At 23.6% G+C, this 13,107-nt stretch overlaps 1 protein-coding gene across 1 annotated transcript; it reads right to left on the bottom strand.

Moving 5' to 3' along the window:
* Nucleotides 1–6,660: 6,660 nt before the first annotated feature.
* LOC145972508 (uncharacterized) lies at nt 6,661–9,047 on the bottom strand. The gene is made up of 5 exons (XM_083101221.1): nt 8,960–9,047; nt 8,496–8,653; nt 7,681–7,692; nt 7,493–7,587; nt 6,661–6,763 (listed from the first exon to the last, which is right to left on the bottom strand). Exons 1-5 carry the CDS (start codon nt 9,045–9,047, stop codon nt 6,661–6,663), a joined length of 456 nt encoding a protein of 151 aa, XP_082957347.1.
* Between the last annotated feature and the right edge of the window lie 4,060 nt (nt 9,048–13,107).

Below are 13,107 nucleotides of genomic sequence, written 5' to 3'. Positions count from 1 at the left end.
AGCATCTTTCTATTAAATCATAATAAATTCTTCTGAAAAATTTATAATTGCAATAAATACAAATAAATACAATTAATATACGATGCTAATAGAGCACTTTAATTTATGTTGAATCTTACGGTAACAATCGCACAAGCAAACTTGTAATTTCATTTTGAACTATAATAATTAATATGATAATATGATAATATAATATAATAATATAATAATAATATAATAATAAAATACTTTCAATGAAAAAAGTTATTTATGAAATTCTGGCTTGTAAATTATTTTAATTTAAATATTCATGTATCTGAAAATTTATAGAATTGATTACGCCGTTTTTTAATTAACATTATTTTAATTTTATTTTATATTATTTTAAAATGTTTAATTTTTGATTAAATTTTTGAATTTAAATATTAAACGAAAATAATTAGCTTATTATTAGTTTGAGCAGAAATTGCATAATTAAGATGATTTTATAAAAACTCAACAGTATTATTAATATTAAGATTCATTAATTTTCATAAAATATTGCGAAGATAATCATTAATGTTCTCATAATTTGACTTCCACTCGTAAACTGGGATTGGGGAAATAATTTCACTGATATCGACAAAGACATTACAATGGTCGAATGTGTCTATATATATATGTGATAATAATCGTAAGTATATAAAGTTTCTAATACTGAAGATTTTAAGACACAATAAAAAAACAAGATTCAATGTATAATATGTATCTATAATTATTTGTATCTATAATATTTATATGTATCTATATATTTATATGTATCTATAATATTTTTTTGTATGTATCTGTAATTGTTTACATTAACAATGTTATTGTACCAATCGAAATTAAATGCGTTAAAATAATGTAAGTTCACATTTGCCTGTTCATTCATATGGCTGTAAATACAAGTATTACAGATAATTATAATTATTATGCCAATATGTGTAAAGCAAGTTGTAATTTCCGATTATTAATTTATCAGCGTTAAGTCACATTGTCATTATTCTTCAACACAGGCAGTGTGAATCATAAACAGAAGAGTCCTAGTTTAAGAGACAAGTGTCAATAACATGTGTTTATGATTTATGCCTGTTTCTACCAACGTCGTTTAACTTTAATCTTAGCTTAACTCACTCTTCGTCTCCTTCTAATTGTTCCTTTAGGAAAAAAATAAAGATTGAGTTAAGCTAAGATTAAAGTTAAGCGACGTTGGTAGAAACAGCCATTAGTCGTATATCGACAAAAAGTTATTTAACGCATGTTACAGTTACGTTTAAAGCGGGATAAAATTGTTGTAAATTGTTATAAATTATTATTAATACGCCATTTCCATGTAAATAATCGTTATTTGCAATATTTCTATCCAAACGGAATACATTATAATTATCGAAACATAATTCCACATCTACATTGTTATTGTTTATTTCAACTAAATTAATCGTCAAACTATTTAGAGATCAAGGATAAATTACAGTGCTACTCGTTATAATTTAAATATTAATTCATGTTCACGTTCTGATAATACACTATAGGAAAGTGAGTCAGTTTTGTTAGTTTAGAATCATAATTAACTTCAACAATCTTAGACACATCGTTTTTGTAACAAATAATTTTGTTTGTCTCGCCAAAAAATTTCCACGCGTATCTTTGTAATAAATCCAATCCTTACGCGTGATTTTGTAATGGTGATGCAACGTAGGATTCAGGATATACGATGATATTTGTGTCATGTGATACGATTCAACCGCGTTCACTACATTTTTAGTAATGTTCCGCGATACATCATTTTTCTCAGCCTTCGTTGGTTTTACACAAATATTTTATTTGATTGTAGAGTAGAATATTATATTGGAATTAGCCAAATTTAAAAACATACTCATTATTTTTCCTTTCGTATGTTTTTTATGCAAGTATCCTATTTCGAAAACTAGAACATGATTCAAAATTTATAATATTTAGGATTCTATCTACTATAATATGATATCAAAGTAATTGGTAGTATAATTATTATTAATTTTTTTAGTATTGAACTATGATCTTCGTAGATCTTTTTAGGATTAAACACATTTCTGTTAAATGAAAGTTAAATGCTCTTTTCAAATCATATTTTCAAATCTTAAAATTATAGTTGAACAATTTTTCCTTAACATTCAGCTATATAAAATTCCAAAATTATTAACATATACATTATATGTATATATGTACATTATATGTACATGAAATTTTTTTCAATCATCGATTATTGAATTGCGAGAAACAATTTTAGCCATATTTCAAAGTAAACTTCATTTGAGTTTTTCAAATATGATATGTTATAATTATCGCAAGAATTCTCAAGATTTATTTATTGAATTGTATCACTTATTGTATCAATTTATTGATTATAACAGATTAATTTAGGCTGTGCATATTAAGGTTAGATATATACAATTGTACACAGCTTTAGATATCTAAATTATACATATTATTGTATATAATTTCATATTATCGATATTATTGTATATATACATAATTAATTATTGTACATTATACATATAAATGTACATAATTTCGTTGCAACAAAAAATAAAATGTATAAAATTATAATATTATAAATTTTGATTACTAAAATGAAACTTTCTCAACTTATAAATAGCAATTACTAGATTTAGTGTATTGATTTATTAATTTGCAAATAATTTTTAATCTTGATGCTTATAGTTTTTTATTTTTAGTTGTTGATTTATTATATATTCTTTCTCATTAAAAAAATGATAATTTTAATTTTATAAATAAAAACAAATTTGCGTAAACTAATACATTTAGGGAAGACCGGGGACAAAAGTAACAACGTCATGAAAGTAACAAGCCTCGTAATAAACTACACAATATGTTGAATAATTTGTACTATAATAGTACGCCCGGATTCTCTTGCTTTTCAGCTAATTGTTGTAGAACGATCGCGCCGGTTGCACATGCAACGGAGTGAATTTAGTGTATTTGCATTATTCACCTAAGTATTTCTTGTTTTAGTTTTTTTGTATCTATGCCTAATTAAAGTGTATATATTGACGTAATTATTTGCGGTGTATTCTTCTAAAATGTATTCATAAGTTTTTATAGTTGATTTGGCTAAATCTCGCATCATATTTAGGTTATAATGCTTTTATTCTAAAAAATGTGTTTGGGGACGAAAGTAACACGACACTCTGTGGACGAAAGTAACATGTTTCAGTGTTTAAAGTATAAGGACTGGTCCCATAATAACTGTATCAAAAGCGATTCTTATTACGTATGCCATAATTGTGATTCGGAATAGATACCAATCTCTTTTGTATAAGTAGTTATCATACAATTTTTACACTATTATTTAGAATTAAACTATTATTTAGACTTAAAAAAGTACAAAACTGGTGTGATATTAAGTATAATTATTTTATGATATTACTTATAATTATTTTGCTTAACGAAGATTATTTCTTTTAAGTTTTTTAAAGATGATAAAAATAAATATTAATTTTGTTTTTTATTTTAATATAATGTAATACAAATTTATAATAAAAGTTATTTTGCTTAATAAAAGATTATAATAAAAGTTGCTTTAAATTGAAAAAAGTCATACTTATTTTATTTTCCCGAAAATAAGAACTGGTACTTTTATCCCCAGACTATGTTACTTTCGTCCCAGGCTCCCAAGACAAAAGTAACAATCAATGTACTTGCGAAAAGCTATAATAGCTCTTTAAATATTTATCATTTGAGATTGAAAATAGGTATAATAATAGAACAATAAATGGAGTTTTTTACATATAATCTTTTTTGTTATATCTCTAACGATAATTAATTAGTGACCTATAATACAAAAAATGTTATTTTTGTCCCCGGTCTCCCCTAATATTTTATAGTAATATATACATTTATACACGAAATATTTTTCAAGCATCCATTATTGTATTGCGAGAAACAATTCTAGCCGTATTTCAAATTAGAACTTTGTCCGACTTTTTCAAATGCTGTTATAATTATCACAAGAATTCTATCAAAGATTTATTTATTGAATTGTATTGCATTTCCTTGGCCATAAAGTCGGATTTTAACGGAATTTTTAAATAGAAATACGATTATAATAGATTAAAATAGGTTGTGTATATTAAGGTTAGATATACGATTGTACAGAGCTTTACATATTATACATATAAATGTATATAATTTAGTTGCAACAAAAAATAAAATGTATAAAACTATATTACATAATATTATAAATTTTAATATTACTCAAATGAATCTCTCTCTCTCTCTCTCTCTCTCTCTCTCTCTCAACTTATAAATATTAATTATTAGATTTAGTGTATTGATTTTATTAATTTGCTATTAATTTTTAATCGTATTCCTGATGCTTAGTGTTACTTATTTTTATTTGCTGATTTATTATACATTCTATAAATGAAAACAAATAGCGAAAAACTAATACATTTATTTATTTTCACATACACATAGCATTTGATAAAAACATATCTGCACAATGCAAAGAAAGATTTTTAAGCTATGTCTAATGAATAATTATGTGTCTATAAAGTGAAAATTAACTACGAAAATAAAAAAAATAAGCGGTTTATATTTATTTTTATTACAATGTTATATTTATCGCATTACATTAAGAAAACGTTACATCGTCGATACATTATAATATAAAAAATGTATTCTTTTATTATTTTATATAATATTTTATCAGTATAAATTTAATTAAGAAAAGAAAATAATATATAGATGCGCAGAATCTATTTTTACAAAAAATTTATATAAAAGAATTATATAAAAGATTTCTTTTTGTATCCATCATCAAAGAAATTTTATACATCGTTCTTGTGTGAGATGATCACACTAATGTTTCAAAGAATATAAAATTAGCACAATTTCTCCTTATTAATATTAATAACTTTATAATTAATATTATATATAATATTATATAATATATTATATATTATTATATCTTTATAACATTTCAATATAATATATATAATGTAATATTGTATAATATTATATAATATATTTTGTAATATAATGTTATATAATATTATATCTTTGTAATATGTATTATATACATTATTTATGAGCTATATTATCTTTATAAGTATTATAATTTTTATTAATTTTAATATAATTTATTTATCCATGAACAAGATGAAATTGTGTCAATTAAATTTACATGTGTTACACGTATTTTTAATATAAGCTTCTTATATTTTTAATATAAGCTTCTTAATGTATCGTGAAAAATGTAAAACATCTTATAAAAGCGGTCTTTTTATATCTTTTTTTATGTTTTTTTTTCTATGTCTTCTTAACAACATTACAGCTTACAAACATGCAGAATAATGAAATTTTCACTCGACTTACTTTTTTAAATATTATAATAATCGCATTATAACTTATAAATATACTAGAAAATTAAATTTTAATCTCTTCAATATTTTACTCTTCAATATTGTTAATAAAACGAATCTCTTTCAATTTATAAATGTTAATTACTAGATTTAATGTATTGATTTATTAACTTGCAAATAATTTTTAATCGTGTTCCTGATGCTTAGTGTTCCTTATTTTTATTTGTTAATTTATTATACATTCTCTCTTATTAAAAAAGATGATAAATTTAATTCTATAAATGAAAACAAACAGGGAAAAACTAATACATTTATTTATTTTCACATACACATACTAGCATTTGACAAAAACATATCTGCATCATGTAATACAAATAGAAATACTTTTAAGATATGTCAACTGAATAATTATGTGACTATAAAAATTGACTATAAAAATAAAAGTATGAGCGATTTATTTTTTTACAGTGTTATATGTATCGTACTTATATTAAGAAAACATTACATCATCAATACATTATACATATTAATATATAAAACGTTTCTTAATATTTTATTAGTATAGATTTAATTAATAAAAGGAATAATAATATGTAGATGCGCAAAATCTATATTTATAAAATTTATATAAAAGATTTCTTTTTGTGTCCATCATCAATGAAATTTTATAAATCATTTTTGTATGAGATGATTTGCATTAATATTTCAAAGAATATAAAATAAGTACAATTTCCCCTTATTAATATTAATAACATTATAATTTATATTACATATAATATTATATATTACTATATCTTTATAATATAACATATTAATATAATATATATATATATATATGTATATATATATATATAATGTAATATTATTTGATATATTACATAATATATCTTATAATATAATATTATATAACATTACATCTTTGTAATATATATTATATATATTATTTATGAGCTATATTTTTATCTTTATAGATATTATAATTTTTATTAATTGTGATATAATCTATTTATCCATGAATAAGATGAAATTTTGTCTATTATATTTATATGTGTTACACGTATTTTTCATAATATAAGCTTCTTAATGTTTCGTCAAAATATTTTGAAAAATATCTTATAAAAGCGACTTTTTTAAATCTCTTTTAATGTTTTTTTTCTATATCTCCTTTAAATAATAGCATTACAGCTTACAAACATGCAGAATAATGAAATTTTCACTCGTCTTACTTTCTTAAATATTATAATAATCGCATTATAACTTATAAATGTACTAGAAATTTAAATTTACTAAATTTTAGTCACTCTTGAATATTGTACTCTTCAATATATTTAACAGTAGATGGTCTTATCAATTTCCATTCATAAGTGCTTTTGTGCCATTGATGATAAGGTTCATATATTCTGTAAATAGATAAGAAATAATAAAAAGCAATTTATATCTCTATATTATATTTATTATATAATATATTCTCTTTTATATTTTTATTAAGATATTTTAGTATTTTTACAATTATATAATTTAAATTAGAATAGTTTCCGTTTAATGAATAATATTGCTGTACCATGGCATACAAAGTATCTCAATCATCCTTTGTCTAAAAAGATTCTTTTTTAATTTAGATTTGATTTTAATTTAAATTTGTTTTAGTAAAAGTACCAAAAATAAGTCATTTGTGTTTATTAATTTATAACTTTATTATACATCTTTATGATCAATTCTTATATTTATTATTATTAATTAATAATAATGATTTCAAATAATACATAATATAATAATCATATGTTCCTTTTAATAATTTTAAGTTTACTTTTATATAAAAGCAAATTTTAAATCAGTTAAGAAAGAGAAATGTGATTATTATTCGTGAAGTTTATTTTGAAAGGAATTTTCTTAATCATTTACAATTCGGATGTAATTATGGGCTATAATTGACTTTAATTGCTATTTCAATTTTTTTTTTTTAAGAAAAGAAGTTAATTCCGAAATTTGTCAGATATTTATTGTTAAAATTAAATTTATTAACTTCAATTCTTTATTTAACTTCAGTTTTTCGTGAATATACTTTTAATAGTTGAAAATCTTCGAATGTAAAAAAGTTAGATTAATTAGTTAATCGAATGTACTATTACCTTTTACTCCAGTCAACTATTTGATACATTATCATATAAATAAACCAAAGAAATAAGCCTAGGATAATGATTTGTACGATAAAGGATACCTGATTCTGAACATCAATTGATATTATTAAATAAACGATTAGTCCTGTTATGAACTTTAAACATATAAAATATGATATTATAAAAAGAGGAATACAAACTTTCCAAACCATCTGAAACAAGTTATTCCCATCTTTGTAATATTATTATATTGGAATCATATGAACACATTTAATGAAAAAATAATAATTCTTTAAATAAATTATTTTAATATTATTATAATTAAAATCGTCAAACATAGAAATTATAAAACATCGTAGAAATTATTTTATCATTTTGTTTCTTGATATATTCTTATTTATTTTACATTATAATTTATTTATTGAATTGTTATGATTACATCTATAAATCATTCCGTTTAAGTCTTAAATTTTTTTGACTTTATCATCAAACATTTCTTCACACTTTAATTATTATAGACAGTCTACCCTTCAAAATATGGCAAAAGTTTAAAATCTTCATTTAAAAATATCAAAAAATTATAAACTGATCGTACATATAAATAATATAATGTAAGTTCTGTTATCAAGCTTTATTATTATTGTGACATATGTTTATATATGAATTTTGACTTTAACGATTTTAGCGTTTGTCTTAAATTTAATATCTGCTTATTATTTTGTGAAATCATCTTTTTTAAGTTGTAAAATATATATATATATATATATATATATATATATATATATATATATTTTACAACTTAGAAAAGTACATATATATATATATATATATATGTACATGTACATAAATATGTACATATATATATATATATATACATATATATATATATATATATATATATATATATATATATATATATGTACATATTACAATAAAAAGGTTTTTTACTTTTCTAAAAGCTAGCTCGCTATTTTCTACAATTTTTTAACGGTTATAAGATTTTTTGTGACGTTACCTTTAATATTGATTTGGGCCGTATTTCTAATGGATAGCGAGCATTACAACATGGGCAATAAAGTATGTCTCTTTTATTTGCTATCTCCTCCAGACAATAAACATGTATGTATACATTTGCACAGTTACATGGGGATATGAGATTTCTTTCATTCACATCTATGTATCATAAACGGATTTATATACATAATATATTTAAATAATAATGATTTTTTTAAATAATAATGATGAATATATATAATATATATCCAATCTTTTTAAAAAATAAATTATATAAATACATATTTTTATGTGTGTTTATGTATACGTGTGTGTGTGTGTGTGTGTGTGTGTGTGTGTGTAACGCATAAAATAGTTTATAATACAAAATACATAACGCTGATTTAAAAAATTTTTATTCCGCAATTATCTTTGTAAAGAAAATTTATAAAACTCCGATTATTTCATAAAAATAAATCTGCGTACCTTTTTTACAATGCCAACATGATGACGATCTTGATGCGATTTGTTCATCTTCCATGGAAGGAAATTCAGACAGTTCAAATTCATTCATTTTTAATTGTATTATTAATTTATTGAGCAACTGTTATGTAAGCTTTTGTTATAATAACGGATTAATACGTCTTATGAATTTAACCTCTCCACGTTGTCACTGCATGGTTAATCTCTTGATACTGCTAACTTTGATACTGTTCTGATGATTTATTTACATTTATTCTTTTAACAACAACAATCATTGAAAATACTTAAAACCTTGAAATTTTAAGATTCGGGAGGGAGAGAAAGAGGGAGAGAGAGTAAGAGAGAGAGAGAGGAAAGAAGGAAGGGAAAGAGAGGGAGTATTTCGAAGATTTAATAAATATATGACCATGCTTATAGCACAATTACAATATGTTATATTCTATATAATAATTTCCATTATCTATACGTACTTTCTTAATTTGTATTTTTCGATTTAAAAAGTTTAATTTATATATCAAAGTGCAACTGCTTAAACACCTGTCTTTTCGCCCATTTGGTGGATTTTAAATTATAAATTCGAATTGTGATCTAATAGCTTATGTTAATATATGGATTCGCTTGCCGATTTTTGATAACTTTCACAACTCTTCATGTATCTCTAAAATCGTTCCTTTGTTCAACTTGAAATTTTTCCCAGATAAATACATCATCATCAGCTATTATTTTGATCACAATGATTCGATTCGTGACGTCCACCAAACAGGCGAAACTTGTGATTACTCTTTATATTCTCCTTATATTCATAATTTACTTTCTTTCTCCTTTCATCCAATGTTTTTTAGCGATATTGTTGTTTTTCTGATAGGATAAATTTTCTACAAACATCAAAAATACATGAGATGAGACATCGGGGTGACTTCTTTAATGATTTTTTTGAGGTGATTCGATATATCGAGAGTGATATTATGTGTGTTATCTTTCTAAATGAATAAGACATTCCTTTTTAGGATGAAATATCTTTTATTAGATTGAAACCATTGTGCTGCGGTAATTCGAAAGTAATCCGTTGAAAAGCTATTTACTGTGTGTGTGTGTTTGTATGTGAGGTTTCTTAAATCTTTACAACTTTTTCCTCATCGCATATTGCTTTAGATGAAAAATTTATATTTTGCAGTATCTTTCCATTAAATTATAATAATTTTTTTTTAAATTTACAATTGCAATAAATACAAATAAATACAATTAATCTTATGGTAATCTTATGGTAACAATTGCACAAGCAAGCTTTTAATTTTATTTTAAATTATAATAATTAATAATATCATATGATAATATAATATAATAATATAATAATGTACTAATATAATTCCAATGAAAAAAATTATTTATGAAATCTTCTGGCTTATAAATTATTTTAAATATTCATCTATTTGAGAATTTATAAAATTCGTTACACCAAGTATTCTTAATTAAAATTTACTTTATTTTTTTATTTCATATTATTTTAAAATGTTTAAATTTTGAATTAATTTCTGAATTTAAATATTAAGCGGACATAATTAACTTATTATTAATTTAAACAGAAATCGCATAATTAAGATGGTTATATAAAAAATCAAAAACACTATTTATATTAAGATTTATTAATTTCCACAGAATACTGCCAAGATAGTCATTAATATACTCATAATTTGACGGTTTGAAATTTAACTTCCATTCGGAAATTTGGATTGAGAAAATAATTTCACTGAGATACCGATACAGAGATATTACAATCATCGAATATGTGTGTGTGTGTGTGTGTGTGGAATAATAATCGTAAGTACATAAAGTCTTTAATACTGAAGATCCTGAAATATTGTAAAAAAACAAAATCTGATGTATAATTGTTTACATTAATAATGTTATTGTACCGATAAAAATTAAATTCGTTAAAATAATGCAAGATCACATTTGCTTGTTCATTCATATGGCAGTAAATACAAGTATTATAGGTAATTATAATTATTGTGCCAATATATGTGTAAAGCAAGTTGTAATTTACGATTATTAATTTATCAGTATTAAGTAACATTGTTATTATTGTTCAACACACAGGCAATGTGAATCATAAACAGAAGAATCCGAGTTTAAGAGACAAGTGTTAATAACATGTGTTTATGATTTAGTCGTATGATGACAAAAAGTTATTCAATGCATGTTACAGTAACATTTAAAGCGCGACAAGATAAATTGTTATGAATTACTATTAATTCACTTCCATGTAAATAATTATTATTTACAATATTTCTATCCAAACAAAATACATTGTAATTATCGAATCTTATCTCCACATCTACAATGCTATAGTTTAGCCATTCAATTAAATTAATGACGTCAAACTATTTAGAGATCAAGGATAAATTGTAGCGCAAATCACTGCAATTTAAATCTTAATCTATCTACGTTCTGATAATACACTACAGGAAAATGAATCATTTTTTTTGGCCTAGAGTTATAATTGACCTCAACAATCTTGGGGCGCATCGTCTTTGTAACAAATAGTCTTGTCTGCCAAAAGATTTCCACGCGTATCTTTGTAATAAATCCAATCCTCTTACGCGTGATTTTGTAATGATGATACAACGTAGAATTCAGGATATTCGTAACACGATGCTTGACCGTGTTTGCTACATTGTTAGTAACGTCTCTTGATACATCATTTTTCTCAACCTTCATTGATTTTACAAATATTTTATTTGATTGTGGATTAGAATATTATATTGCAGTTAGTCAAATTTAAAGATACCTGTCTGTGGGATTTATTTAATTTGAAATTGCGTTTATTTTGGAAAACCGTATGTAACTTGTATTAGATTTGCATTAGTTTTATTTTATACGAAGGATTTTTCTTATTGTCAGGATTTAATTTGTAGAGTTTATAACGCGCCGTGTGTTTTTTCTTTTACAGGCTGTCACTTCGGTTAAGCTTGTCCATACACATATTTTTCGTCGCTGTAAGGACCATTAAGATCTCAACTTTCCATCGAATTGCGCATCTTTGACTTCATTTCTTCTATTTTCAATTTGGAAATGAATGTGGACTTGCGTGTTAGATTTCGTTTCGTTTTTTGTTTCCGAGGTAACAGCGTGTTCTTTGTTATATACTGTGGATATGGGGGGGGGGGGGATTTATATTATTCGGTTTTCCGTTTGCGAATTTTCGGACATTACGGTTAATGCTTTGCGCTCTCTTTTAATTTGTCTTGTTGAATTATCCGTTACTTTACGTATGTTTGCTTCCGACTTTTTTGACTTTGTTAACACCGTTTATTTTAGTTTGCGTTATGTACATTTTACCGTTGACTTCTATCTTTAATTTTATGTTTATTACTTTCACTTTGCTATTCGACATTGAGAAGGATCCGAATTGGATTGAAAAGCAGCGTTTGTCACATTTAAATTAAATAAACATTGTCACATGGTTTATTAAATTGAAATAACTGTTCTATTTTTGCATACATTTCACCATTGCTCAGGTCCTTAAAGCCTTTTAACTCATTTTTAATGATTTTATCTAACGGACCTTTATTCTCATTATAATAATTTAAAGATACGTTCATTATTTTTTCTTTTGTATGTTTTTTATGCAACTGTAGAAAGGAACAGAAACTTATCGCTTACAGGAGAATGCTAACTACTTGTCTAAGCATTAAACAATTTTTATTAAAAAATAAAAATTAACTTGGGTTATATTAGAATCTTCTTAGAGTAAAGAAAGAGACAAAAGGCCTTTTTCTCTCCCTTTTGCAATATAATAAAATAATAATATACAAGTTTTTCTTTGTACTTAAAAATTCGTATGTCGAAAGCTATTTAGGAACTGGCAGAAATAGAGGAAATCTCTTGACAATTGTGTAGTCATATTAAAGGCAAAAGAGATGAAGTGTTCTATTTTTAGAAAACTAGGACATGATTAAAAATGCACATCATATTTCGGATTCTATCCATTATAATATGTATGAAAATCAAAGTAAATGATTGTATAATTGTTATTAATTTTTTTAAATTATGATTTTTTAGATCTTTTTAGGATTAAACATTTCTATTTAAATGCAATCTCTTTTCAAATCATCTTCAAATTACAGTTGGACAATTTTTCCTAAATATAT

Source organism: Camponotus vicinus, unplaced genomic scaffold (genome assembly GCF_025532165.1).
Source record: "Camponotus vicinus isolate PSW18456_S1 unplaced genomic scaffold, iyCamVici1.0 SCAF_5, whole genome shotgun sequence".
Classification (NCBI taxonomy): Eukaryota; Metazoa; Arthropoda; class Insecta; order Hymenoptera; family Formicidae; genus Camponotus; species Camponotus vicinus.
Note: the sequence above shows the minus strand (reverse complement) of the source record. Positions and strands in the feature narration are given on the sequence as shown.